General features: G+C 37.3%; 4 protein-coding genes across 9 annotated transcripts; 1 reads left to right on the top strand and 3 right to left on the bottom strand.

Moving 5' to 3' along the window:
• Positions 1-640: 640 nt before the first annotated feature.
• Positions 641-5,783, bottom strand: LOC132180498 (putative magnesium transporter NIPA8). 5 transcript variants are annotated; one of them, XM_059593350.2, is made up of 10 exons: positions 5,462-5,783; positions 5,101-5,364; positions 4,506-4,581; positions 4,356-4,417; positions 4,149-4,234; positions 3,980-4,053; positions 2,075-2,114; positions 1,882-1,981; positions 1,637-1,693; positions 641-933 (listed from the first exon to the last, which is right to left on the bottom strand). In XM_059593350.2, the coding sequence occupies exons 2-10, from the start codon at positions 5,191-5,193 to the stop codon at positions 787-789; spliced, it is 735 nt and encodes a 244-aa protein (XP_059449333.2). In that variant the 5' UTR covers positions 5,194-5,364; positions 5,462-5,783; the 3' UTR covers positions 641-786. The 5 variants fall into 5 exon arrangements, 4 of the variants coding, with proteins under 4 accessions (XP_059449333.2, XP_088372383.1, XP_088372384.1 ...); XM_088516257.1 differs by having other exon boundaries at positions 5,471-5,783; XR_015912069.1 differs by adding an exon at positions 1,197-1,322 and having other exon boundaries at positions 843-933; positions 5,101-5,783.
• Positions 5,784-5,989: 206 nt separating this feature from the next.
• LOC132180529 (RING/U-box superfamily protein) lies at positions 5,990-11,684 on the top strand. 2 transcript variants are annotated; one of them, XM_059593396.2, is made up of 4 exons: positions 5,990-6,089; positions 6,581-8,072; positions 8,148-8,194; positions 11,376-11,684. In XM_059593396.2, the coding sequence occupies exons 2-3, from the start codon at positions 6,781-6,783 to the stop codon at positions 8,185-8,187; spliced, it is 1,332 nt and encodes a 443-aa protein (XP_059449379.2). In that variant the 5' UTR covers positions 5,990-6,089; positions 6,581-6,780; the 3' UTR covers positions 8,188-8,194; positions 11,376-11,684. The 2 variants fall into 2 exon arrangements, with proteins under 2 accessions (XP_059449379.2, XP_059449380.2); XM_059593397.2 differs by having other exon boundaries at positions 6,020-6,083.
• A 1,008-nt stretch (positions 11,685-12,692) lies between these two features.
• LOC132180564 (mitochondrial Rho GTPase 1) lies at positions 12,693-19,356 on the bottom strand. Its single transcript, XM_088516240.1, is given in 8 exon segments — positions 12,693-12,959; positions 13,134-13,292; positions 13,295-13,322; positions 14,139-14,274; positions 14,839-14,951; positions 16,311-16,379; positions 17,531-17,782; positions 17,968-19,356. Coding segments are annotated over 8 exon segments (930 nt in total). The 5' UTR covers positions 18,067-19,356; the 3' UTR covers positions 12,693-12,885.
• LOC148586049 (uncharacterized) lies at positions 18,186-20,483 on the bottom strand. Its single transcript, XM_088516882.1, has 2 exons — positions 19,865-20,483; positions 18,186-18,235 (listed from the first exon to the last, which is right to left on the bottom strand). Exons 1-2 carry the CDS (start codon positions 20,481-20,483, stop codon positions 18,186-18,188), a joined length of 669 nt encoding a protein of 222 aa, XP_088373008.1.
• Between the last annotated feature and the right edge of the window lie 7,036 nt (positions 20,484-27,519).

Here is a 27,519-nt window from a genome sequence, read left to right as displayed (position 1 = left end):
AAGAAAAAGGATATAACGTGGTTGTTCCGCGATTCAATCATTTTCATCCTCAAGCCCAAGCTCATAAGGACTTTGACCAACCTTTTAGGTCTTTTAGTGTTCTGTGCAACGGCAAATATGGTTTTTTGAAGTTGAAAAATTCGTGGACCATTACCTTAAAAGAATCTAACCTTTCAGTTCCTTCCGGACATCTTCAACCTAGTTGATGTAAAGGATACTCACAACAATATCCTTTGTAACAGAATTCACAATCCACCTCTTGACCATATTGTTGCATTTCTTCCAAGCTTTGTAGTTTGCTAAAGTAATGGGAGGCATTGGCAAGGAACCATCAACCATCTCAAACTTGTTCTCAGCAGTCAATGCCATCTCTCCATTGATTGACTCCATGTTTGATAATTCTCATATGTCAAAGGAGTTTGAACCAAAATTGTTCATGGATTATCTCCATAAAACAGGTCATCTTTAGTAGAGTTTTCAGCGGAATTCAATGAATTTGAGTCAGAATTTTGAGTAGGATTCGGCCTGATTAAGAAGAAAAGAAAAGAGAAAAAGAAGAAAATGTGGAGATTTGCAGAACCAAGTGAAAATTGTTATGGCTCTGATACCATATCAAATTCTAGAGGAAGAAGATGAAATATGGGAGAAATTATGAATCATTCTCATTAATTATAAACTGATTCTCGATTAGTATGTAAAATATCAAACAGTTACATTCATCAAACAGTTGAACTAACTAGCTTAACCAACTGAATAAACAAATTAACTAACTAATACACGCGGTAATTAACAATTAGTTAATCTGTTGTTTGAGTTGCTGTTAGCCACCATAATCAAATTGCCTTTGGTCTCATCATGTGCCAGCAAAGAAATGCCTACAAAGACGGACATCATTCCAAGTATGAACATTGTCGTCCTTAGCGCATCAAGTACCTATTTTGAGGAACAGAGGATAAAGCACACAATAAGGCCACAATCATTAAGAAGACTAATGCTACATAGTATACCCCTATCTCACTAGGCTGATGTAGAAGCATCCCACTAGGCTAATGTAGAAGCATTCATCAGCCCTTGAATCAGTTATCGTTTTTTTTTTAAAAAAAAACTAAAAAAATTCGAAGACTGATGAACATTACCACATTAGCCTAGTGAGATGGGGGTGTAGAATGTATCATTACTCCATCAAGAATACCTACATCAATAGCATCAAGGAAGCTGCATGTTATTTGTGTCTAGACAGAACACCCGTCCGATGGGCATTCTCCAGACGGTCAAACTAATGGAGCCACTGTCTACATCAATTGAATATCTTCAACCATACACTACAATTATGCGATTCAATGATAGGTATTAAATTCTCAAATAAAAGATAATCAAAACAAAATGGTTTCCGATTGTATCATCCAAAGAAGGGTGAAACTTGATTCATGGAGAGGTGAAGGTGAGGCAAAATGAGCATTTCCAAAGACCCATTATGTCCCATCCACTCTCAAATAAGACCCAGCTGACCAAATTTGTTCCCTCCCCTCACTGGCTAACTTTGTTCCCTCCCTCATAGGTTTTCTTTGTCGTTAAACCACATGAAGCAGAATTTCTTTTATTTGCATGGTCAAAACATAATTTTGAGAGAACCTACCTGATATTCTTGAAAGTATATGAATCCCGTACAAATAGAGAAGAAAGTCCAAGCAATCTGAAACATAGGAACAATAAGAATTGTATCAAACACAGACAATCCTTCATTTAACCTTGTCATCTGCATTAGTTGGAAAAATAGAATGTGTGAATTTATACAGAAGTTCGACAGAACAAGCATTAAATTTTAGCCAAAGTAGCATTTTAGAAACCAAGGGGAAAAAGAATTTCTGCTATAATTTTTACCCAAAATCCAGCTGTACTAAGAAATAAAAGAAGCATGGAGTAAGTGAACCAGCCGTGTAACTGATAACCACTATACAAGGCCAATCGTAACAGATTAGATCTGAAAATAAAAAACTTGAAGTTAGAAAAACGTAACTGCACAATTTTATTGGTTATCTCAGAAGAGGAACGATGTCCAAGGTAGCTAACTTACAGAGACTTTGCAAATAACACAGAGCATGATCCTACAGCACCTGAAACTATAGCATAAGAGAAAGGAAGCATTTGTTGTGCGAAAGTTCGCGAATCTCTCACACAATCAAGAAAGCGGAACAAACGTGATGTAGTGTTTAAAGAAAAAATAAACAACAATAACAACAAGAACACAAGATTTACGTGGTTCGACAACTTGCCTACATCCACGGTGCAACAGTAGAGAGATTTCACTTATTCAAAAGGGGAGACACAAAAGAGTGTTAAAACAATAACAAACCCAAATCCCCAAGTACACCCAAGTCTTCCTCACACTCAAAACAATACTGGTTATTCCTAATTTCTGCAGAGCAATACAAATGTTTTTCAATCTCTACAGAAAACCAGCACACTCTCTCGACTTCTTCTTACAGTGAAACCGATGGATATTTATAACCATATTGTACAAGAAGTCAAAAAACAATGGCTTGCTCCTTTTGTTGACAAATGAAGAAATAATGAAGGAGTTAATGCATCTGCTTCTTTTGTTGACAAAAGGAATAATTAAAGAGTTAAAGAAAAGCTAAGTGCAACTACAACTCTTAGGTGCAGAGACTTCATTGTTGGAGAAGTCTTCATACGGTGTATTTGGAGAAGAGGAGCATGACAAGTTTGACAAAGAGACAAAGTCTTTCCTTTTTGACTACTATGAGCCAATTTTTCAACAGCATATGCCAATACGGTCTAAGGTCTTGCCCAGAAACAGCAAGCATAAGTTCTCCTCTCCTGTGTATGCAACATGTTCATTACAAAAGGGTAGATGGAAGCGTGCTGATATTATAATCAAATAAATAAAGATACATAACAATAGCAAACCAGTGAGCTCACAGTGCTCACCGATGGAGTGATGTCATGTAAGGCAACAACTAAGATCATAGTCAGACAGTAAAAAACGAAGGTAATGTTGCTGTATTTCTCTACCAACTGTTCTGGTGTATAAACTGAAATGGAAACATATAGTAAAGCATTAATTTCTTTATTGACTGGTAAAGCTATTTAATGTATGGGCTGATTTACCACGTCTTATCTTTTCTTTCTTCTTTTCATGCATGCTAGATCCAAATCACATGCTTGTATATTTTTGGCTGTTGCTGGTTACCACAGGTAGGAACAACGTTGACTATAACCCCTAGCCTTCCAAGCTAAAGATGCCAAAAAAAAAAAAAAAAAAACAGATAGCATGTCCATTAAGTTCCCAGTGGAAGAAGCAGAATGGTTCCACATTATCTTCCTGTTAAAATAAATAATACTGTTTCTAATAGCCTAATCTTTTAGTTTATCAAAATAAATAATACTGTTTCTAACAGCTGAAGCTTTTAGTTTATCATCTAAAATTTACCACTCATAACTTATGTTCATTGCGATATATAGGGGTCTATCTCTAACTACTATGGCTACCGAGCTTACAGTACAGTTTTCATGATTAAATTGATATAGAATGATTTATCCAATCAAACATCAGTAAGAAAGTGTTTCTTGTTTTTCGAAACTGTAATAATAAACACGACACTCTTTTTGGGTGTCTAATGTGATAGAGCTAGGATTTAGTTAAATGGGAGTTTCAGTTCTTGATGAGCATGTCATATCTCTTTGTGTGTGTACACTAGAACAAAATGGAATGAATGAATAACATTTTCCTATTGGGATGGGGTTAACCTTGTCATATCGTGCTCAAGACCAATTTTCTGCCAAAATAATGGATCATATAAGCTAGCTTTGAGGGTGTGACACACATCTCACAACATTAATGTTCAAGTGCTCGACACTAATAACTCAAAAAATATGGTTCAGAAGAACGGCAGTGCAGTGCATACGGCAGTATGCAAGAAATAAAGAGACATAGATGTCTCAAAAGCGAGCCACATACCAGGAGACTGATGGTTGCCAAAAGCGACGAGAAAAATGTTTCCAAGGACAATAAAAGCTGTGGCAACCAGTATTCTGGAAAGCAAAAGGCAACATTAAGAGTCTGAGATAATAAAGCGGTGTGCAATGTTATGGTTCTGAAATTAAGTTCAGTTCAGATTTTTACATACTTGACAGTCACCAATTTGTTCAACACAAAGAAAGCAAACGCAATATTGGATACAAATTGAATAGATCCCAGGGCCGCAAGAAGAGACTGCATCAATTGGGAAAAAATAATTAGAAAGAAAAGATAAACCTAGTTATTGCACATTTATACTTGTGTCGCTCTTAAAACATGTACTCAGAAGGCCTGGACATATATAATCAATACTTACCTGAGCAGCATATCCAAAGGAAATGAAATTAAGGCAATTGCCAAGAAGGAAAAATATAATCCCTGCATAATAAGAATCACTCTATATTTCAGACTGAAAGCAGGAGTAAACCCCATGTAGAAAATTAAGCAGAATGACACTAGAATTTACCAACTCTCTGTATTATAGGCTTCAAAGTCAGCTTCCCGTTTGGTCCATCACTTTCTAGCATAGAATGCATTTCTCTCTACAGATAATATAGTAAGATTTATCAATAGCTTACATCATGATGAAAAGATGTAAATGAATGCTCTTTTAATGTCAGATTAACAACATGAATCCGTAATAGAATGAGATCTAGCAGGTAAGAATTGTTCATGTTCACAATAAGCTCAATTGCTTGACTGTTTCCCAGAACTGTACGCTAAATAAGTCACATTTCACAACCTCGGAGAACTGAGGCATATTCCTATACTAATGGGATTTAAGAACATATAGTGAAAACAATATCAGGATCATCCTGCCGAAAGAGGTAACTAGCTAGTGCTTTGTACATACTGCTGCATGCTCAACCAACTATGTGTAGCATATAAATAAAATTGCTCGAGTTCTATACAAGAAACTGCATATGCCAAATTTCTCCAACAAGTACCAATACCATTGAAAAAATATATATATAGAAATAGAAAAAAAAAAAAAAAAAAAAAAAAAAGGAGAATTAGGATATGAGATTGCAGCACAATAATTAGATGGCGGAAAAGTTTACCTCGTTGTGACCTAATTTAAGAAGGTTTGTTTCAAAGTTGATGGCAATGCTGCCAAAGAGGTTGATGAAGGCTCCAATGATCCACTCCCCCATGGCTTAAACGAAGTGAAGCCGTAAAGGAGATCCCGCACGCAACTGAATCTGAAGCTGCGGTTTAGAGTTCCGAATTGTCACATAATAGAGTAACAAATGCTCAAAAGCCGACGAGTAGTCATCTATGGATTGATGAGGCTACAAAAGTTAGTACAACCGAACATCTGCAGGCTGCATAAGAACTTGATGATATATATTGAGGGTTATCTTTCCTGCGCAAAATCACGTATTTAAGACATAAAAATCCACGCTTCAACAAAGATAGTACGACGATTGCCAAAGATGGTTCTGGGGACCATGCAGATGCTGTCGAAGGTGCTGGGTATGGATGCGCAGGTTGCTGAGAGCCGCGGGGAAGGGCTGGGAGTGCTGACCAGATCAGAAATCCTCCGGTGGTAGGGGCTGACTTGCAGGAGCAGATAGCTTATGCTGATTTTGGGGAGGAATGCAATGAGGGAGGTTTGGGGGAGGTGGCATTAATTCAGGCAGAGGATGATATCTCAAATTTGGGCACTATTAAGGGGGTAAGAAGTGAACAGGAGAAAGGGGAGTCAGATATGGCCACCCCTGGCTCAGCTGGGGTGGCCGGCCACCCCTGGCACCCCACATTTTTTTAGTTTATTTTATTATTTTATTTTTTTAAATAATATTTTATTATTTTATTATTAATGAGACACGTGGCGGATTGTAGACCCTTAGATACATTCAAGGACCAGGATTAGAGAAATGTTTGATGGGCAATTTGTTGCCCATTGCTGAGGATCCCGGTCCCCGTCAGACAGCCTTTAGAAAATAAAAAAAAAATCAGTAAATAAAATAAGAAAAGAAAGCAAGGAACGATGAAGGCAAAGGCGTACGTGAAGAAAGAGCTGTAGGGACGGATTCGGGAGGTTCAGGTTCTTCAATTTTTTTTTCCTTTAGTAGTTCATGAGTCGTTCTAATTTTCTTCATTTCGAAATCATTGCGTTGATTTTGTTTATTTTCTCCTCTATTTGGTGCCAGATTTTTCATTCATGTTTTCTGGGTTCTTCATTTTTTATGGGTTCTTCATTTTTTGACTTTTGTAGTTCATGGGTTGATCTAATTTTCTCCTCATTTCGGAATCATTGTGGTGCTTTTGTTTATTTTCTCCTCTATTCGGTGCTGGATTTTTCATTTATTTTTAAGGCTTTTTTTTTTTTTTTTTTTTTTTGGGTTCTTCATTTTTTGACTTTTGTAGTTGGGGTCGTTCTAATTTGATCCAGCTTAAGCCAGATCCCTAATTTTCTCCTCATTTCGAAATCATTGGACGATTATTGCTCGAATGATTTGCTCTTCCAATTTTCTCCTACTCCAAAATCGGTACTACAATCTGAAGTTAACTTTTATTTTTATTCTTTTATTTCAGGTTCGACGTGTATCATTTTTAGCGCTTGGATTTCTTAAAAGAAATCCAAACCGTTAAATGCATTTTCTCCACTCCTTTTAAGGACCGGAGAGTATCCGGATCCCATCACCGCACGGTCCGCAACCGATTCCCGAGCTCCCCTAACTCGAAAGAAACCCTAAATTATCTTCAGCAGCGCTTCTTCCCAAGTCTCCATCTCCATGGACGGACACCTATCAATTTCAATTAATGTTTCATCAACTGATTATCAAGAAACATATTATCGTCGTCGTAAGTTTTTATCTCCTCGTCCCTACAACATAATCTTCTGTGTGCCTAATTTCTATACGGATGACGATCATATGAACCATACGAAGTGGTATAGCATCAATATTCGTGAGGACGGTCCTTGCGAGGTCTACCCCAAGGGCAAAACGATCTCTTCGTTTTGGGAAGGCATGCTTAACGTGTACGATGGCTTTGCAGCCCTACGTTCCCACGTCTACGCTTTTGGTTGTGGGCCGAAACCCGTCTACGCGACGATTCCAACCTCTCTATCTGAAGTCTGCAAATTAGACTTTACCAGCCGTGGCCCCTACTCCTTAAAGCGTGTTTCTCCGATGATTTCTCCCAAATACAAACCGCTAAGTTTTGCTCTAGACGGGAAGATTTATTTTTTTTCTAGTCGCCTACAGCATACGTCGCCTACCGTCAAGTGGGGTGAGGTTTTTGATCCTGATTATGGAAAATGGGAAGCCTTACCGGATCCTCCATATGATTCGAGTTCTATAATCCTTTCTGCAGCTCTTGAGAATCCAAGCAGGATTCTTGTGGCTTTCCATGTTCCGAATACACGCTATTCTGCAATGTTTTATACATATAATGTGCAGCATCGATCTTGGGAAGTGCTTGCCCCTCCTGAGCGCAAGATACACTCTATGTTCCCTGTCGGGAGTTGTCAAAGGACGATAACTGCACATAATACTTTATACTGGACCACTTGGGTAGAGACCACTTGGGTAGAGGATGGGATGGAGGAGGAAGCATTCTTGATTGCCTATAATTTAGACTTGGATAAGTGGCTAGAAGGGAGTCTTAAGCATCTCGGAATTTCCAGTTCACCAGTTCCTTGTCTTGTGCATTTAGAGAACAAGAGGTTCTGCATCTTACAAACGGCTCGTCGTATGAAATCCGATGAAGATGGAGATGGAGATGGAGATGGAGATGGAGATGGAGATGGAGATGGAGATGGATATGGAGATGAAGATGAAAATGAAGATGAAGATGAAGATGAAGATGAAGATGAAGAAGAAGATGAAGATGAAGATGAAGACGAAGACGAAGTATATACTGAAGTATTTACTCATGTATATACTGATGCATATACTGATGTTCGCTGCATTGTAGTTGATATTTCTCACATGCCCGGGGAGAACAGATTGGACATATCGCTTGCTTGGGAAGAAAAATATAAAGTGGATAGCCCCTTTGGGTTAACAGATGCCTTTTTACGGTAAGCTTCTTGTTTTCCCATTGGTTGGAAATATTGAAAATCTGGCATGTCTGCTAATGGGTGTTAAACTTGCAGGTCTGAAATCAAGCAATCGGAACTGCGAGGAGAAGATTAAGGCCTAGGTATTCTCTATTAATTTCTTTCTTTTTGTGTTAGAACCGTTCTGGGTATGCATGAGCAAAAAATATTGATACATTTTGTGCATTATTTATTATAGTGTTATTTCTTGGGGCTCCCTTTTGAATGAATTATAACATATGGAAACGATTGTCTATCTATCTTGAAAGATATTGTCCTGAATAAAACTAATTAACATATCATTCTTCTGTATGCACGCGCAAGGTTTATTAGATTTCCCCCTTCCATGTAATTGTATAGGATTAGAAACACATGGTCAATTGAAGGAAAACTAATTCCAATAAGCCTTCTGCTAGAATTTTCCTTTGTTATCATTATCCATCTTTGTCTGATGAAATTTTAGGAACGACCTTAGCTATTTCCTTTTTTTCTTTTTTGACATTTTCTTCAAGTGAGGAGTAAAAAATCTCTAAATTAGAGGCTTTAGCTACAAGGAGGTCTCTAGATCTCAATTGCATGTAGGTAGAAATCTTTGTCAACAAAGCATGTAGCAGTACACTACATTTTTAACACCCCGGATTTTATTACCTTATTTAAAGGAATTATTTGATGATAAATATTATTTTAATATTCATATTAGGTAAGGATATTTATTCTTGAGGAATTTATGAATTTATATGAATATTATAGGAATGAATATTGATCGGAGATTATTAAATCATAAGGTTTGATTTTATTGGAGATGATATTCAGATTAATCATATTTGGAGATTTGATGATTTAATTAGACAGATTTGTTACCAAGAGTATTTATTTATATCAGAAGAATATTCAAGATTGAGGATTAATATGATGATTAGATTTGATCATATTAATTATTTATGTAGTTAGTGATCTGTGCACGTTTATTAGAGTTAGTGGGAGATCCTTATCTCCGACATACCCAAATTCACATGGCTTGTGAGTTTCCTTTTTATTATAATACTCATCCCACACTCATTATCTTTCGTTGACTTATTGACCAAATGCTTTGTTCTTTTTATTTCTTTATTTTAGTCCTTTCTTTGTTTCCCACGTACCCACCATCTCCACTTTCCACTTATTTGCATCTCCTTTTCCCCCACCCCTCTTGCCGACAGCCCACACTACCAAAGTTTGTCTATTATTCTTTATTTTCTTTTCGGCCACATCCCTACGTACAACAACTACTTCCACATCATTTCTATTCTTTATTTTATTTTCTTCTTTCCCCACATTGACAGCCACCACCTCAATACCACTCATTTTCCTTCCACAGCACTTATTTCCCTGCTTCATTATCTTTTCTTCACGTGCATAGCCCCAACTCATTCTCCCATTCATTTCTACTTTTAAATTGTTTATTTCTTATCTCTTCTCTCTCTCAATCACTCACTCCCTCTCACACGGCATTATTCCATTTGTTGTATTTTATTCTCTCACTCCCTCTTTTCCTCTCACTTATAATACTCAGCAGCTATTAGCTATTAAATAGAAAGAGCATGAGAGTAAGGAAGAGAGAGATTACGAGTTATTAATGGGGAGAATGTGAGATTGATGAAGAGATTGAGAAAGAGGCAGGGTGTGAGAGAGAGGCTGGTAAAGAGAAATCAGAGATGAAGAAGAAAGTTACTGATTGAAGAGAATAAGAGGTATAGAGAGAGACTTGTACAGTAAGAAAGAGAGCAGAAAGTGAAAGCCAGAATTTGAGAGATGGGACGAGCAGACAGTAAAGATGAGAGAGATTTGGTAGACTATGGTTTTACGGAATTATTTTAGTGGGTTCATACGAGGTAAAGTTACCCCCTTATATTTATGATTAATTGGTTAATTTCAGTTGGTGTTTATGTTAAATTGTTATTAATTCTGCGATGGTTAAACAGAATGGTAGATTTGTCAAGATGAGTAAATTGCAGTTTAAAGATTGCTCATAGCTGTAGCCTAGAGGTAAGGGGATATGATCATATTTATGATTTCTTACAAAAATAAATGTTATATTTTCTAATAATGATTAAAATGTTATCCTTTCTTTGATAAGCCCCTTTTATGCATCCAAAAACTATATTTTTTGGAAAAGGAATCAAATGTAAATGATCTTTATGAAAATGTTTCTACTATGATATGAAGATGATATTTTATAAAAATGTTATAAGTATGTTATGTTATTTAATAACATAAAATGAATGGAAATGAAGGAAAAGAAATGAATGAAATGGAAAGGAAACAATTAAAGAATGATGAATGAAAGAATGAAAAAGAATGGAAAAGAATGAATGAATGTATGAATGTTTTAAGATACTTAATGGCCTATGAATGAATGAGCAATGGTACCAAAGCTTAAGGGGCGGAGGCAGCCATCTTGTATGGTCTGCCGGGAATGGTTCACTTGAGTGCACCATAGTTTATCGAGTGATGTGCATATCCTTGACGCAGTGACACATGTGGCCACATGCTGGAACCGGGATCCTAGTGATCGCCAACCCTTGCACACAGGGCATAAATGTGTGTTGGCCACAATGATATTGAAGTAATAATTAATGATGCATGAATGATGTGATGCTATTATTGATTGATGAAAACATTTTCCTAATATTTTTTAAGAGACATTGATGATGTATTTTTGGATCTAAATACTATTTCAAATTTAACTTACGGTATGATGTATCCACTTACTGAGTATTCGACTCACCCTTTTATATATTTTTGATGATTTCTAAAACAACCGAGATGAAGTCATGGATGACGCTATGGGTCAAGGAAACTAGAGACAGAAGCTACTCCTAGAAGAGAGGGAAAGAGTAAAGTTTAAGTCTTTATTAGATGAGTTGTAGTTATGGTTTTATGGAACTATGATAATATGGATAATGTTGTTTATAGAATTCTTATGACCTCAAGAGGAGATATGCATAATATCACCTTTGTACAGGAAGGGAGTGTTACAAATGGTATCAGAGCAAATGTTATAAAAATTCTGTAAACTCATAGGTTATGACAATAGGACTATTGGAAATTTTCTATACTATTGAAAGATAGAAGTGCGCTTTTTAGATACATGGAGGATTTTGGTTAGGATTATTGATTAGGATGTAAAGATCATGACGTATTTATGGGCTTAACGATGCTCTAACCATGCACTAGGACAAGCTTTATTTGATGTCCATATAAGAATGACTTTGTTGTTGGTGCTAATTTATGTTAAAATTGCAGGTGTAAACAGATTTAGTAGAAAAATCAAGCAACAAGGAAGTGCGTGGAGCAAGAGAGTTTCCTTTTTTTTTGGATGAGTGCAAAGAGGCTACGACAATAGGTTGCTTTATGTTCTTATTAAGCACTTTATTGAGAGATTGCTACACGGTCTAATGCTGCTAAAAAAATATGTTATTTTTTCTTCTTTTTGTGATTGTGAGATTGGGACAAGTGTTTAAACTTGTGACTATTTTCATTTTTAATGTTCTGTTTCCCCTGTATATGCACCATTGATCCAAACTCCAAAGGCTATGTTCTTTCCGGCTTCTACTGATAAGTGTGGTGGATTTGCCTTTAATCCTTGTTTGTTTTCTTTTGACAGTAGCTAGGTGTTTATGTTACGTGGCTAAAGAGATGTCTATTAGTTGAATAAGCATCTATGCAACTGTGGTCTCTAGGTCTAATTCAATAAATATAGAGAACATGGTTTTGAGTTCACCCATCTTTTTCTTTTAAATTAATGGTTTAAGCTTAATTAGCTCGTGAGAGGCTTTGATTTTTTAGGAGGCTGTTTTCTTTAAACAGGTCCACACTCTAACTTGAAACAAAACCTAATTCTCTTCAATGCCCAAATCTTTCTGTTCCTTCATCACAAATACTCCATCTCTATGGACAGACACCACATCGCGGCGTCGATGCCTACGTTGCACTCGTGGCAGACTCCAAAATCATTTTCAATTATCGTTTCATCAACTAATTATGTATCTCATCGTCATCAGATTTGTTTATCGAAGTGGTATACAAGCCCAAAAATGCAATTTGACGATCTTGAATCAAAGAAGATTGTTACCAATTAAGGTCTAGGATGATTGGTCTCGCAAACGATGTTTGAGTTTCCTAGTCTTATATTTGCATTTTGGATAGAACGAAAGGAATTTGTAAAAATGCTTAACCGGCACCCCCAACTTATTTTTTTGATAACCACTGATTACACAATGATGTACCAATATTATTGATAACCCACACCTTTCTTTGTCAAAAAACAAAGTTAATCCAGAGTTTCAGAATTTAAATTACAAAAACTAGGCAGCAAAGGATTAATGATGGGTTTAATAAAAACATGCACAAAAAATTAAAACAGAAAAAATGAAATCAACCACTCCGTTTTTAAAAGCTTAAAATCTTAAAATCCATGTTGGACCAATGAACCAATTAATTTTAGCATAACTTTTGATAGTGCAAGATTCCTACACAACTCAATCCATTGTATATTTTAGGACACTTGGTTTGAAAAGCCATCTGGGGGAGGGGCCAGGGACAATCCAACAAGCAACACCAGAAATGAAGGCCAGATTAGCCTTTTTAGTACAAATATATATACAAGGTACAGAAAATTATGGTAATTTAGGACGCAGCTACTCAAAAAACCTAACAAGGTGGGTGGTTTTGAAGATGACAAATCGTAGCACAAGCAAACTGTAAATACATAATATGATGAGGAAGAGCTAAATTAAGCTGATTGACGTCCAAACTACGATCCCTTAACGGGAAGCATTATTCCTTGCCGCCAGAGTACCAGTCCAACAATTGCCACCGCAGCGCCAACTGTCAAAAGGTACGTACAACATGATTTAGAGGCAGGCATATGAACAAAAACAATAAGCTCAAAGAGCAATTAAACTCTAGCTTGATTGTCACAGCAAAAATGATCATCCATTAGAAAAAAGAAGCCAACAGATTCAAGGACTTGCACAAACCCAAAAGATCAATATAACATACCTGAAAATACCATAAGTGAGTGGTTTATAAGTCTGTATTGCTTGCGGCTTCTCCCAGCTTCAGTTTTAGCCTTAGGAATTCTCATATGAGGGTGTTCTGCAGCACTTACAATCCTACAAAATATATTATCGAGATTGCCCGACTTCGTACTGATAGGTTGGGATCCACTATTCCCATGTCCTGACAAACCTACGAAAGCAAAATTGCATTGATAATATGCAAGGCAGTGTAGGGCCAAAGGGACGACGCTATTATCAATTTATCATACAATATAACAAATACAATTAACAAAATACCGCAAACAATTAAAGGTCACAGCTCAGCTTACAACAATATTACTCTAATAATCATCACCATCATAGTTACCATCACTAACATGAAGCAAAAGATAAACAGCCCATAATTTAAGTACATGTATTTTCATAGTTATGCACAAAACCATATTAACATATCTAAATATTTAGATATCATTTTTCAACCAAACCCATAGAATGCCTGAAATAGGTAAAATGTTGAATTTAGGCCGCCTTGTCCAAGTTTTGGAACTTCACCATTCAGCAAACTCGTCTGACCAATTATTTCCTGCCAAATTACTAGAAAATTCAGGAGGCAGATTTCACTAGTGAACAGACTCTGGAATGTACTTTCTGCATATGGACTGTAATATTAGGTGATCTTGTCTATATATAGTCGTATATGTCATGTAAACCTTCGTAATACTTCCGTTCCAAATCCAAAATTCGGAAAAAAATTTGTCCATGCATGTCAAGTTGCAACTAATACTAATCAAATTGGTTTAAAGAGTTTTGTCTAACAAATTTAGTATTATTACCACGAAGGAAAAAACCTACATGAACAAGCACTGGAATGCCAATAGGCCAGCCATAGAAGCCATTATGTTCGGAGCACGCAACCAACTAAACACACTAAAAATAATTTGTGGAAAATGGAGCTTGCATAATAGAACATGCATATGATATTATAGTCGCTGAAAAAGATAAATACCCTATTTGAATTGTGTGTAGCCATGGAAAAAGAGTCCAGATCCTCTTTAGCTGCGACAACGAGGCAAGGCACCTCAAAGCCAGTATCTTCACCATGACTAGCAACTTCTACCAGCAACTCAGTTGCTCTATTAGAACTGTAAAAGTAAAATGCATCAATCTTCAGAAACTCCTATATACCAATGCAACTGTGATAGTACAGGTCATACAATATACATATTGAAATCATGTTTAAAGCAATCATAAGTTCATTTGTCAATAAAGTTAGTAGCTTCCAAAGTGACGGTCAAAACCCACATACGAGCATGAGCCTAGCATGCAGAGAAGTTAAAATGCTATTTCACTAAGACCTGTCCCATGTGCCTACAAGCAGCATCAACAACAATAAGGGAAATTTCCGATGGAAGTTAAAGAATACAAAGGATAAGCTATAGCACTCTAATCCATTTACTTTGCAACCCTTTACTAAGGGAACCACAAGGTTACTAGTAATATTAACAGACATGCCTAAAACAATATAAAAAAGACTAATATTAATATACGACTATATATCGAAATATCAGGTCCGAAAAAGCCAAACCAAATTAGTGAAGAAAAGGCTGAATTTGGGAAGTGAAAAAGTTAAAACACTAATTTAACAAACGTGTCACTGTGATTCATGCTATAGTTAAATACAATAACAATAAGAGCCTTTTATTTACCTGTCATGAACAAACACTGCTACATCACAAGGAGCCAAAGATTCTTTATCTGAGAGCAGTTTAGAGACTCTGTCTTCAGGTATATCTCTCAATACAAGGGTCTTTTTTGTCCCCTGTGATGAAAATAACAAACAAATACTCAGACAAAGGGGTGGGATATGAACAAGACTAGCAATTACAGCAACTGGCAGAGCATTTTGATTTTGCACGAACATCACGTAAGTTGAAAAAATAATTCCATCTAGTGATAAACTAAACCACAAATTCCAATTGGATATGGAGGTTACTTGGAGACAAAATCAATGACTTCATGTCGGCCCTGCCTTGAGAAACAACAAATAAAAGGTTTCTTTGTGAAAAATAATCCACAAATCAGCTGTAAATTAATTAAAACTACAGAAATTCTCTAAAACTTGCTGTTCTTTTGCCTTCTAAAAGTACTTGCAGGAAATTCTCTTAAAGTGGCTCAACCATGCCATGCCAACCTCCTCCCTTCCCACCACACGTGGCGCTTTTCCTTCCCCCCCCCCCCCCCCCCCCCCCCCCCCCACCAGCCATAAGCACCTGCACCGACCTCCTCCCTCCTCCATCCAACAAACTCCCAGTGGGAGGGAGTTTCCTAACCTTATACTTGCGTTTTGGAAAGAATGAAAGGAATTTGTAAAAATGCTTAACCAGCACCCCCCAACTTATTTTTTTGATAAACACGGATTACACAATAATGTAACAATATTATTGACAACCCACACCTTTCTTTGTCATTTGTCTCTTTTCTTTTCTTTTTAATTTTAATCCGAGTTTCAGAATTTAAATAATGAAAACTAGGCAGCAAAGGATTAATGATGGGTTGAATTATAATAAATTTCAGCATGAGATATCGAGGAAAAGCCTTTCACCTAATATCACTTAATTTAATAATTTTTCAACCATGTTTAATAAAAACATAAACAAAAATTAAAACTTAAAACAGAAAAATGAAATCATCAACCACACCGTTTAAAAAGCTTAAAATATATGTTGGACCAATGAACCAATTAATTTTAGCAAAACTTTTGATAGTGCAAGATTCCTACACTACTCATTCCATTGTATATTTTAGGACACTTAGTTTGAAACGCCATCTGGGGAAAGGGGGATAATCCAACAAGCAAAACCAGAAATGAAGGCCAGATTAGCCTTTTTAGTACAAATATATATACAAGGAACAGAAAATTATCATAATTTGGGATGCACCTACTCAAAAAACCTAACAAGGTGGGTTTTGAAGATGACAAATCCTATCACAACCAACTATAAATAATGATAATAGCAAGAGCTAAACAAAGCTGATTGATGTTCAAACTTGATAAACTATTTAGCTACTTGAACAACTATAGTTTGTCACAGAAAATACTGATTAGAGAAATTATATTAAAAGCCTATTAACAACAAATTTGGAAAGCAAGTACTCAGAGAGCACAGAACACACATACAGGATTGGTACTATACAATCCAAAGATTTCTCTCAGATACTCGGTGGCTTCATTCGTCAGCTCCACAGTCTATACAAATGAGAACCAACAGTAACCATTTTAAACAAACATTGTATGACTCGGAAGAAAATGCAATAGTTTCATTTGCATGGTTTTGAATGGGTTGGGGTAGTATATGATTTGTATATTATTACATAATAAATTTGTTTGTGTGTGAATGTATGTTATATATCAAATCCGAAATGAGTGGTGTTTAATAGAAGTTCAAACTCCATGCCGGATGAGGGGATCATGGTGGGAAATTTAGTGCCTGTCCACCTCAAAGCATGAAGAAAAATCCTTGATACCAATGCTGAACAAACAGATTCAGAAGGCACATTTTATCTAATCACTAATCGACCAGATTGGTCATACTTGACAATTAATTTCATTTCAAGATCTACGTCCAAACACTTACTCGCAAGTAGAGGACAGACAGAGAGAGATCATTGAAATCAAGTTTAACACTCCACAGGGGGAACCACTCTCAAGCAGGCTAAAGTAGGCTTGAAGCAAGCCCCCAAGCCTCCAAAAGTTTTTCCAAGTAGGATCCTAGTATACAATTAAAATACAGAGAAGTCAAGGTCAAACCAATAGCATGCATCATAGCATGATTTGAAGCCCTGCCCAAGCCATGCCAACAATTTTCCATCACTAGAAAGAATGGTAACTCCAAATTCTGCCCATCTACAACTATGAAAACAGACAAAAAAATCATATTCCTTAAAAAAAAGGCCTAGCACATAAAAATAGTTAATGAACAACACTAGTATAGTGACAGCTAAAATTCATCCCTAGAAATTACATGACATTGCTGCAATTATTAAGTTAACATAAGGGCTCACCTATACTTATCAACCAATATGAATATAAAGGTTCACATTAGCACCGCCTGCAAGAAAACTTGTTTGATAGGGTTCTACCACTTCTCAGAAATTTATTTTGTACTAGCAAATTTTAAGTTGGGATTAAGGCTTAGTCGAGTTGAGTAAGGATTATTATCATAAAAATTGTAAAAGCAGGGCAATGACAATCTTTGCAGTAGATAATTAAAAACTCAACTACCTTCCCTTCACTTCCCTAAAACAAATAGATTATTTTAGCTCACAATAAATCATTTATCATTTCAATTAAAGCCATTCCTACTATACTAATTGTAATTTCCCCCAATGATATATTACCTGATCAGGAGCTCGTTTGGAAGTTGATGGGATGACATCCCCTGCAAGTTTGATATAATTGTTGTATCCAAATTTTCTTAGAATAGTCCATGTTGTCTCAAGACGCCCTTTTTCTATGTGCAGTGCATGAAGAAAAAGGAAACCCGTCCAAGTAAGCCCACGTTCATGGACTCCTTCACGCAATTTTTCAGAGACAACCCTCTTAACACCTACTATTTCAGAAGGTTGTAATGGAGCATTGAAAAATTTGACCTGTTTACAAGTATTATTAGATCCCTCATTTATCTTCAGCAGAAAATACCCGGACTCTGATAGGTGAGAAATTTGTTTGCACGTATTACAAGTTCATTCCTGAATTGTCAGGAACAGCATACTTGGACATAAAACCATAAAACTCAATTCAGTACAAAAGTAGCGAATATGGAAGCAAAAGAAACCTGAAAATCATTCAACTCTGCATCATTGAGGGCACCGTCCCTATCATGGTCACAAAGGAAAAATATCCGCTTCAAGGCTCGAACAAATCTGGGCCTCATCAAAGTCTGTGTTTCCTGATCAAATAGTAGACCTGCTGGATGAAGCACAGCTTTTTGTGCATAGTAGAAAACTTCACGGATGTACAAAATTAATACATTTCAACATTAAACTCCAAATATTAGAACGAGAATGCAAGCATCAAACATCGCTTCAGATAATCAGAGTCATCTGCACAAAGTAAAAGTTCAGTCAAAACAAATCTATTACTATACAACATCCACGTAAGGAGGCAAACCAAGAGGGCAAATAATACACAATTAACTGTATACTACAAGACTGCTATGAATATCACAAATAGAACCTATCAGATGCCGCTACAGTGTCCAAGACAGGATCTTATCTTCGGGGGGCAGTGCACAAAATTAAAATGACATAATCAATATAAATTATTGCTACTTTGATCTCAAACCAGATTTCACAGAAGAAATTTACTTCATTTTATTAATAAGTAATTGCAATTTACTTTATTGATCAGACTAGTTCAAATTGTCTTGATATCTACAGTACCTAATCTTTAAGACAAATTCTCAAGTTACACACAAAAAATAATAGTTGCCTAAAGGCCCCAAACGTTTTACCTTCTCTTCAAATATTTTACCAATTTGCTCTAATTGGGAGTATCTCTTATATACTTCATGTGTAATTGGATTTCGCCCCTTTGCGCTTCATAGCGAGATTGATTTACTTGTCAAAAAATATGTTTTATCAAATACTGGAAATGAATATGGTGATAAGTGTTGGAATTCAAACATGATTAGGCTCTGCTACTGTGTCTCCAACAATAAAAACAAATGTATAGTGTTATAACAATCCATCAGCAAGACTAGGATATTGTTAAAGATTTGACAAGCACGAAACTCTAACCCACAACAATCAGTACACTAAGCTGCATACCATTCTTCCAATTTAAGACGGACCCGGCAATGATAATAGGCGTGCTAATATATCATCCTAAGAAGCAATGTAAAGTGAAATCTGTTTAATTAACTAATAGAAGTAACCCTTTTGGTTGCCAAGAAAATGTTGGAAAAGAAAAGACACCAGAGGTCCAGAACGAAGCAGCTCTGCGGCTTGTAGCACAGCGGCATCATCTGTCTTGCCCACTCTGTTATACATCTCTCTATTTATTTGCCCTGTTCTGTGTCTGTGTTGGGTTTGTGAGAATGGGATTGGAAAGAAATAGAGAGAGAACAAGAAAGAGAAAGGAAAGTCATGGGGAAAAAAAGCTTCAAAACACGGTGACCGCTTATTTGCCTAAAAAGTTTCCACTCGTCTTTACAACTTCAAACAACAATTGAAATGACAGGGGTAAAGCCTGAACAAACTGCTGTTTATTTTCTGATCTTTAGTTGAGTCTTTTATACGGTGCCACTTGTCACAATTTTAACAATCCTAAAATGCCACTTATCAAATTTTTAAGCAAGCAACCTAGCTAGGGCTACACTCTCTTTTCACTCTGCTATTATATATTATAATAGATAAGATATAAGATATTAGATTAGTCTTTTTTATATTGATTTAGGCGTGTCTGTCTTAATGAAATAAGAGTTTTAACGTGTCTTCATGCTCGGCTCATGCACGTATGTGGGTTTTGACCGTCACTTTGGAAGCTACAAAGTGACGTTGAGAAATGAACTTTTTTTTTTTTTTTTTTTTTTTCGAGTCATCTTTCATTTCATAAAAAGATAAAACAGCTTGAGTTTGAAAAAACTCTAAATTAAAGAGCAAAAAACTCTAAAATAACTAAATCAAAAATATAATTTCTTCTAGTCAAACAGAATCGATAATGGCTCGCACAGCTAGCTGCCTTAGCAAGCCCATGTGCTCTTGCATTGGCTTCTCTCTTCACATGGTAAATCATCCGGTTCCTCCGTGTATTGAGGACCATACGAGCATCCCCCATTGTTTGTCCATAATGGCTCCAACAAGGGTCAGAAGATTTAATAGTTTTTACCACTTGGAGACAGTCCCCCTCAAGAATGATATCTTGTACCCCTAAATCCTTGCTAAATTTAGCCGTTGCTAAAGCTCCCATTGCTTTTGCACATGCTGGTTCCGAGAGAACTAGTAAAGTTTTGCATAAAGAAGCATGCACCAATCCATGATGATCACAAACCAAAACTCCAATACCCATTAGATTTTGGTCTGAGCCGATTGCAATATCCCAGTTCACTTTATATCTTCCAAAAGGTGGAGCCTGCCACTTCACACGGGATGAATTCGTATTGATTTGAACTGGGCTCGCATGTGCTACCAAGAAAAGACATTGGTTTTCCTCTGCTTCAATAATAAGTCTATTAGGATGGATAAAATCTTCTCCATGAAAAACCCCATTGCATCTATGCCATATCTTACGAGCCAACACCGCAAATAGTGCCATCTCGTCCCATCCACACCACAAGACCATCCCCTCCATTATCGCCATAAACGACACCCCTACCACTAAACTCTTTTGTGTCCTACGCCCACAAGCTCCCCCACACGTCTACAACAGATGGACACTCCCACAAAACATGTTGTACTGTTTCTCTATTCAACCCACAAATAATACACAGATCATCCACAACTACCCCTTTGTTAAACAATTTATCCTTGGTAGGTAAAATGTTGCTACAGGCCCTCCAAAGAAAAACTTTTGAAGCATTTGGTACTTTTAAACTCCGCAGGGGTTTCCAAAAACTTGTATTGCCAAACTTAGTGGAACCTTTCCCCTTATCTCTTGCTATTCGTTCTTTTTCCAGGTAGTATGCACTCCTTACTGTAAACTCTCCGGTTGTGGTACCCCTCCAAATCATTTTATCTGGTAATCTATATCTGCTTAGAGGGAGACTACATATGATATCAGCCTCATGTGCTTGGAAGATATCACGGATGAGAGCTACGTTCCAGCCCCTCATACCAATGTCTATCAACTCACTCATTGTTGCTTCCGCCCCCAAAAGATTGCGAGGGGATTGTATAGAGTAGGTTGTAGGACATGGGATCCATCTATCCCCCCAAATTTGCACCGATCTCCCATCCCTCACCCGCCAAATCACCCCTTCCTGCACCAATTCCCTAGCTGCCAATATGCTCCTCCACGCCAAAGAGGGTCGGCTCCCCACTCTTGCTTTTAAAAAAGAGCCTCTTGAAAAATATTTAACTTTTAAAATTGTTCCACTTAGATTCTCCGGTTGTTGCATCAATCTCCAACACTATTTTGCCAACATGGCTTTATTCAAAGAGATGAGGTCTCGAAAAGCCATTCCACCTTAGGATTTGGAAACTCCATTTTGTCCATCTCATCCAATGAACTTTTCTATCATTCTCCCTATGTCCCCACCAGAACTTCTGCATGAGTGAATTTAATTCCCTAAAAAGAGACTTAGCCAATAAGAAAATACTCATACTGTAGGTTGGAATTGCCTGGATCACAGCTTTTATAAGTATCTATTTCCCTGCCTGTGACAGAAATTTAGTTTTCCAATCTGTAAGCCGTTTACGGACTCTCTCAATAATATCTTGAAATTCCCTCACCCAAGACTTCCCCACAAGAGCCGGGAGGCCCAAATATTTGTCATATCTCTGAGTAGCAGAAATTCCTGACAACTAGAGGATACACTCCATCTCCTGGCTTGTATTTCTACTGAAAAAAATAGAAGTTTTGTCCCTGTTCACCCGTTGCCAAAAACCAGTCTCATGCTCATGCAGTAGCTGCGTCAGAGTTGTCCAAGTTTCAGGATGGGCTTTGCAGAAAATCAAGCTGTCATCCGCAAAAAATAAGTGATTTAAACGACGACCACCCGGGGATGTGGGTACACCATGTAGAAGCCCTACTCTTTCAGCATGATGGAGTTTTACACTCAAAACTTCTGCACATATTAGCTAAAGATAAGGAGATAAGGGGTCTCCTTGTCGAATTCCTCTTGAATGATTAATATTACCCATAGGGACACCATTAACAATCACAACATAATGCACCGTTGTGATACATTGCACGATCAACCGAATCTACTTCAAATCAATCCTCATTTTCTTCATAACCGTTTCAAGGAAAGACCAATCAACTCTATCATAGGCCTTGCTTATATCAAACTTAAGCGCCATATACCTCATCCTCCCCCACATACGAGAATGCATAGTATGTAAAGCTTTATAGGCCACTAGAATATTATCCGAAATCAACCGCCCCGGAATGAAGGCACTTTGATTCTAAGAGATGATATGGGGTAGAATAACTTTTAACCGGTTAGCAATAAGCCAATAACCTTTGCTAGAATTTTGTCAATGACATTACAACGGCTAATGGGCCTGTATTCCGTCACCTTAGAAGGGTTTTTCAATTTTGGAATCAAGGCAATATTCGTTCTATTCACTGATTCATCTAAATGACATGAGTTAAAAAACATAAAAATCGCAGTGCATACCTCTTCACCCAAAATATCCCAAATTCTCCTGATAAAATCACACTAGGAACCCATCGGGTCCAATTGCCTTCAATGGCACCATTTGCTGAACCGCAACTTTAATCTCCTCTGCTGTGATTTCCTTAATGAGCTCAGCATTCATAAGAGGAGATACTCGCCCATCCAGATGCTCCAAGCTTTCACCGAAACCACTGGAGAGGTCGAAGTGAATAGATTGGTATAGTAAGTAGTGAATGCTTCCTCAATACCATCTGGTGAATTCCGAACTGTCCCCCCCTCGTCTAAGATTTGGATAATCTTCTTAGCACGTTTTCTTTGAGTTGCACAGGCATGAAAAAACTTAGTATTTTGATCCCTCTTTTTAAGCCAATGTTCCTTTGCTCGTTGTCTCCATTTTAGTTCATCATCTTCCATAGCCTCACTGACTTCTGATATCTAACAACCCCTTTTGCTCTTGTAATATTTGAATGTCCTGAGTTTTCTTTTGTATTAAAACATCATTCTAATCAACATTTTTCCTTCTCCATTTGAGCAGTCCTTTTTTGCAATTCGCCAGTTTAGTTTGCACCACCCCCTAAATTCCTCCAATATACTTTTTAACCCTCCACACCTTCCTTATTATCTCACGAGTTTTTTCATTCCTATTCCATGTTGCTTCATAACGAAAAACCTGCATGATTTCCACGTTAACCCATCAGCTTGGATTTAATGAGACATGAAGAGGCACATGGTCTGAACTACAGGCTGTCAAAACATCCACCCGTGCATCTGGATATAACTCGCTCCAACATGGTGTCCCCACAGTTCTATCAAGTCTCTCTTTGATAAACTTTGTTCCATCTATTCTATTACACCACGTAAAACTTGGACCAAAGAAACCAAGATCTTGCAATTGACAAAAAACCAACGCACTATTGAACTGATCCATTTGCCCTCGAGACCTTCTATGTTTCCTGAACTTCTCCGCATCCTCTGTAACCTCATTGAAATATCTCACACACAACCACAAGCTTGGTGTGAGAGAACTAAGGTACCTTAGCAAACTCCATGACTCGTGTCACTTCCAAGCTTCAGGATTTCCATAGAATCTAGTAAACTTCCATTTAATTCCCGAATGTGTTGTACTCACTTCTGCATTGATGTGGTGCCTACTAAAGTTTTGGATTTCCACCGAAAAATTATCGTTCCACGTGATTGCCAAACCACCGCTCTTGCCCACACTGTCCACCCCAAAAACACTTCCAAAACCAGCTTGTATGCGAATCCTTTCCAACCTCTTAGCTTGTAGCTTGGTATCCATTAAGAAAACCAGGCTTGGTTTCTTTTCCTTCACCATCCGGCAAAGGTCATAAACTGCCCAAGGATTCTCAAGACCCCTGGCAGTTCCAACTTAAAATACTCATTGTGATTGGAGGAGGCTATTTCACAGCCTCCGCCACATCATTCATTCATGCCTGAGTTTCATCCCTACTTCATTTCCTCTTCTTTGTTTGTATTGTTTCCCCATTATCAGCCCAATATTTTCTGCCTTTCTGCGACCCAAAACATGCTCCATGGGGATCCCCATGCACATTCCTCCGCTTAATTAAATTTTGGTCATTTTTTCTCATGTTGCAGGCTTAGGCATATCGTGCACTGGTTGGGCAACTGGTAGACCTGCCCAAAATAGAGCGGCCACTTCTACAACTCCACGCCCACTTGTCCCATGGACCTCCACGGGTTGCACCTCCAGCCCTTCATTGCCACACCCTTTCATGCAACCTCTTGTACTGCCACGTCCATCATGAGAAGGAGATGACTCAAAAAAATAGATTGCCCCAGCCTCCTTAATCTTCTCCCCACCAAAAGGACCAGTATGTCCTTGGAAAATGACTTCGCCTAATTTTCCATCCACGTGAACAACCCTTGTTATTGGGTCCACCAATTTTTCTCTGCATCCCTCTGTAGGAGTCAACAAAACTTCCTCGGAGTGGAAGTTTTTCTCTGCATGTTCAAATACGTGATATGTGGAATTTCCATCAGTTTCGTGAGTAACTGAATTCCCATCCATGTCGCGGTGATGGTGCTCTCCATATTTTCGACCATCCTCATAGTTGCTGCAACTGCCCATATGCCAGCTGTCCTTTTTCCCCCACCGGGATTTAGAGTCAGCCGGTGATAGCCGCCGTTCATCTGCAGGATTGCACCACCTCTCAGACCACCTCTTAGGAGAAGTTGCTTGTAGCCATGGTCCAAATTATGGATCTTCTCTCTTCCCATGAATCCTATTCTCCCCCCTTTGTGTACACCCTGATGCTCCATGTCGGATTGACCCGCACTGAAAGCAAAATTTTGGAATGCGCTCATACTTGAAAGCAATCCAGAACAATTTCCCTTGTAACTTCAACATGCGTCCACAAGCAGAGGTTTCCCCATAGGAACCCTAATCCGAACTAGCAAATATTTTCCCATCCCAGTCCTTCCTCATCAATGTCAACTTCTTCCACCATCCCAATAGTTCCCCCAAGTTGATATCCGATATCTTTTCCCATACATGCAAGAGGGAGATCGTACATCTTCACCCAAAAAGTTGTTGAGTCAAAACTCATTTGTGCATGAGGGATGTGCCCATCAAAATCTTTGACTGCAAACAGATGTCCCTCAAAAACCCAAGGCCTCCCTTCATGAACCCTCGATTTATCCCATGAATGTTTGAAATTCAGTAAAAACAAATTATCTCCCAACACTTTGAATGTCAGAGATCCCGTAGGCTTCCACCCTCATACCAACTTGGAACGGACAGATTCTTTGCCAATGACACGGTCCGCTACCAATTTTCCCACCAGACACGAGTGCCCCTTGTGCATGATTGCTTCCACCGCTGCCTCCTGAACCATAAACTTAGAGCTTTCCTCCTCTGTCGAAGAGAATTTTCCCTACATCTTGGTTAGATCTTCCGCCATGATCCCCTTACTCCTTTGCAGCGAAATATCGGCACACTAGAATTCCCATCACAGTCTTGCTAGACCTGAAGTTATGACTCCTTCTCCTCTAAGTTTTGCAGAATCCTATAGAGAAAATCTGTAATTGTCTGTTAATGTTTTGCCTTTATGTTTTTTTTTTTACTCTCGGAGAAATATAGCTGTAATGACGCTTTCCTGAGGCCAACATTCGTGATTGACAAATGAACTTAAGGTTGCATTAAACATGAGCACGCGCGCACACACACATATATATTACATTTATATTACATTTGGATTTCCTTATATCACGATTTTCGAAATTATTGCATGATCAAAGAGAAAGTAGTATGTAATATTGTGGTCACAAGACTCACATGGACATCTTGTTGGACTACAGCCTAGGAACATTGTGTTGAATTTTTTTTGTTTGTTTGTCTTTTTTTAATAAAAAAAAAAAGGGATTGCCGGTATATTTCACAGAAGAAAGTAGAAATTCAAATGAAAAAGAAAAAAAAAAAATCAATTGAGGGCCATAAAATGTTTTGCAGGGGAAAAGCAACCAGTACAATTAATAAATCTGCAGAAAACACAAAAACTTGAAGCGCCATTTCGTACAGAAATTGATGAGCTGGCGCAAGAACAAAAATTTTCACAAAGAACGAAATGCAGCTGCAGACGTGACTTGTGAGGGCCAGAATGCAAAATCAAATTAGTTGGCGTGAAGTACTGCAAAGCTGTGCAGCTCTGGTTGAAAAAAAAAAAAAAAAAAAAAAATGCAAATCATAAAATCTGAAAAGTTGAAGCTGTGCAGATAATCAAAATAAAAGGAAAGGCAAATCAACAAAAAGCAAGACGAAGTGTCTCATTATGCCAATGTGCAGAAGGAAAAACAAAACAAATGGTGATCATCAATTGCATGGAGACCATTGACCAAAGACAAAGAGCTAGCAGAACGCGAGGCTTATAAATGGAAAGCATAACTTTTTTGTTTTTCAAAATGCCAGCAGATGCGTGGGTTAAAAAGGAAAGCATTTAAATAGAGGAGTCGTTCCGTCTTCTTTTCTTCTTTTTTCGGGTACTGTCGTGATATGGATAATGGAGGAGCCACGTGAACATGCAGATGTTACCATCTGCAGCAATAGAAGTGGTAAAACGGAGGCAACGGAGGCTGGAGTGGTAAAACGGTAAAACCCGAACGCCTACATCTAGCGAAAGACAATATTTACTGTGCATGTAACTGAAAAAAAAAAAAATTGTTAGGGTTAGCGGTGGAGTTTAATTAGTATTTTCATTATGTGTTATTTATTGAGATTATGTTTAATGTTCTTCCTAGATTAATGATTGAGTGTTTAATTAGTATTTTTTATTCATTATGATTTTTGTTCATATCAAATGTTTACTTTTGGTTTGATTTGTTATGATTCGAATTTATATTGAATGCTTAATCTAATATTAAAATCAAATTTTCAACAAACCCATATTCAATTTATATGCTCTTTAGTTTTGTTATTAATGCATGATTGTTTTACATTTCAATTCCTATTAATTTTTTCTTAGCTCTATTTTACCTAATTTAGTTTTGTTAATTCAATCGCTCTATTAATTGCTCCACTTCGTAGTAAAAAACAAAAAATGAATCATTTTATTTTTTTCAGACGATAATAAAATTTTTACTCGAGGGAATACTACCATTCCTTGTGGATCGACCTCGGTCTTATTGAGAATTTAGTACTTGAATTTTGATATCTTTTTGATGCACTACCCATGCAATTAGACTGTCCAATAGCCCAATGATGTTTTCATAAATGGGTTAGTTTTAAAATATCACCCAATAACCTATGATATGATCATATAATATAGTTTGATATGCATATGAAATGTTACCTGTGCGTCAACACGTACAGGCCGCGGTAACTTATAGTTTGATATGACTGGCAGAGGGATAGCTCAAGTACTGTAGTTTACCTAGTGCGTCAACACAAAATAATCTTATAGTTCCATATGCATATGAATTATAACAGTACCGTTAATCAATTTTACTTTGTTGGTATAACAGTACTTTTATTTTACTTTGTTGGTATAACAGTACCGTTAATAAATTTTT

Source organism: Corylus avellana, chromosome 5 (assembly GCF_965113065.1).
Source record: "Corylus avellana chromosome 5, dhCorAvel1.hap1.2, whole genome shotgun sequence".
NCBI classification, from domain to species: domain Eukaryota; kingdom Viridiplantae; phylum Streptophyta; class Magnoliopsida; order Fagales; family Betulaceae; genus Corylus; species Corylus avellana.
Note: the sequence above shows the minus strand (reverse complement) of the source record. Positions and strands in the feature narration are given on the sequence as shown.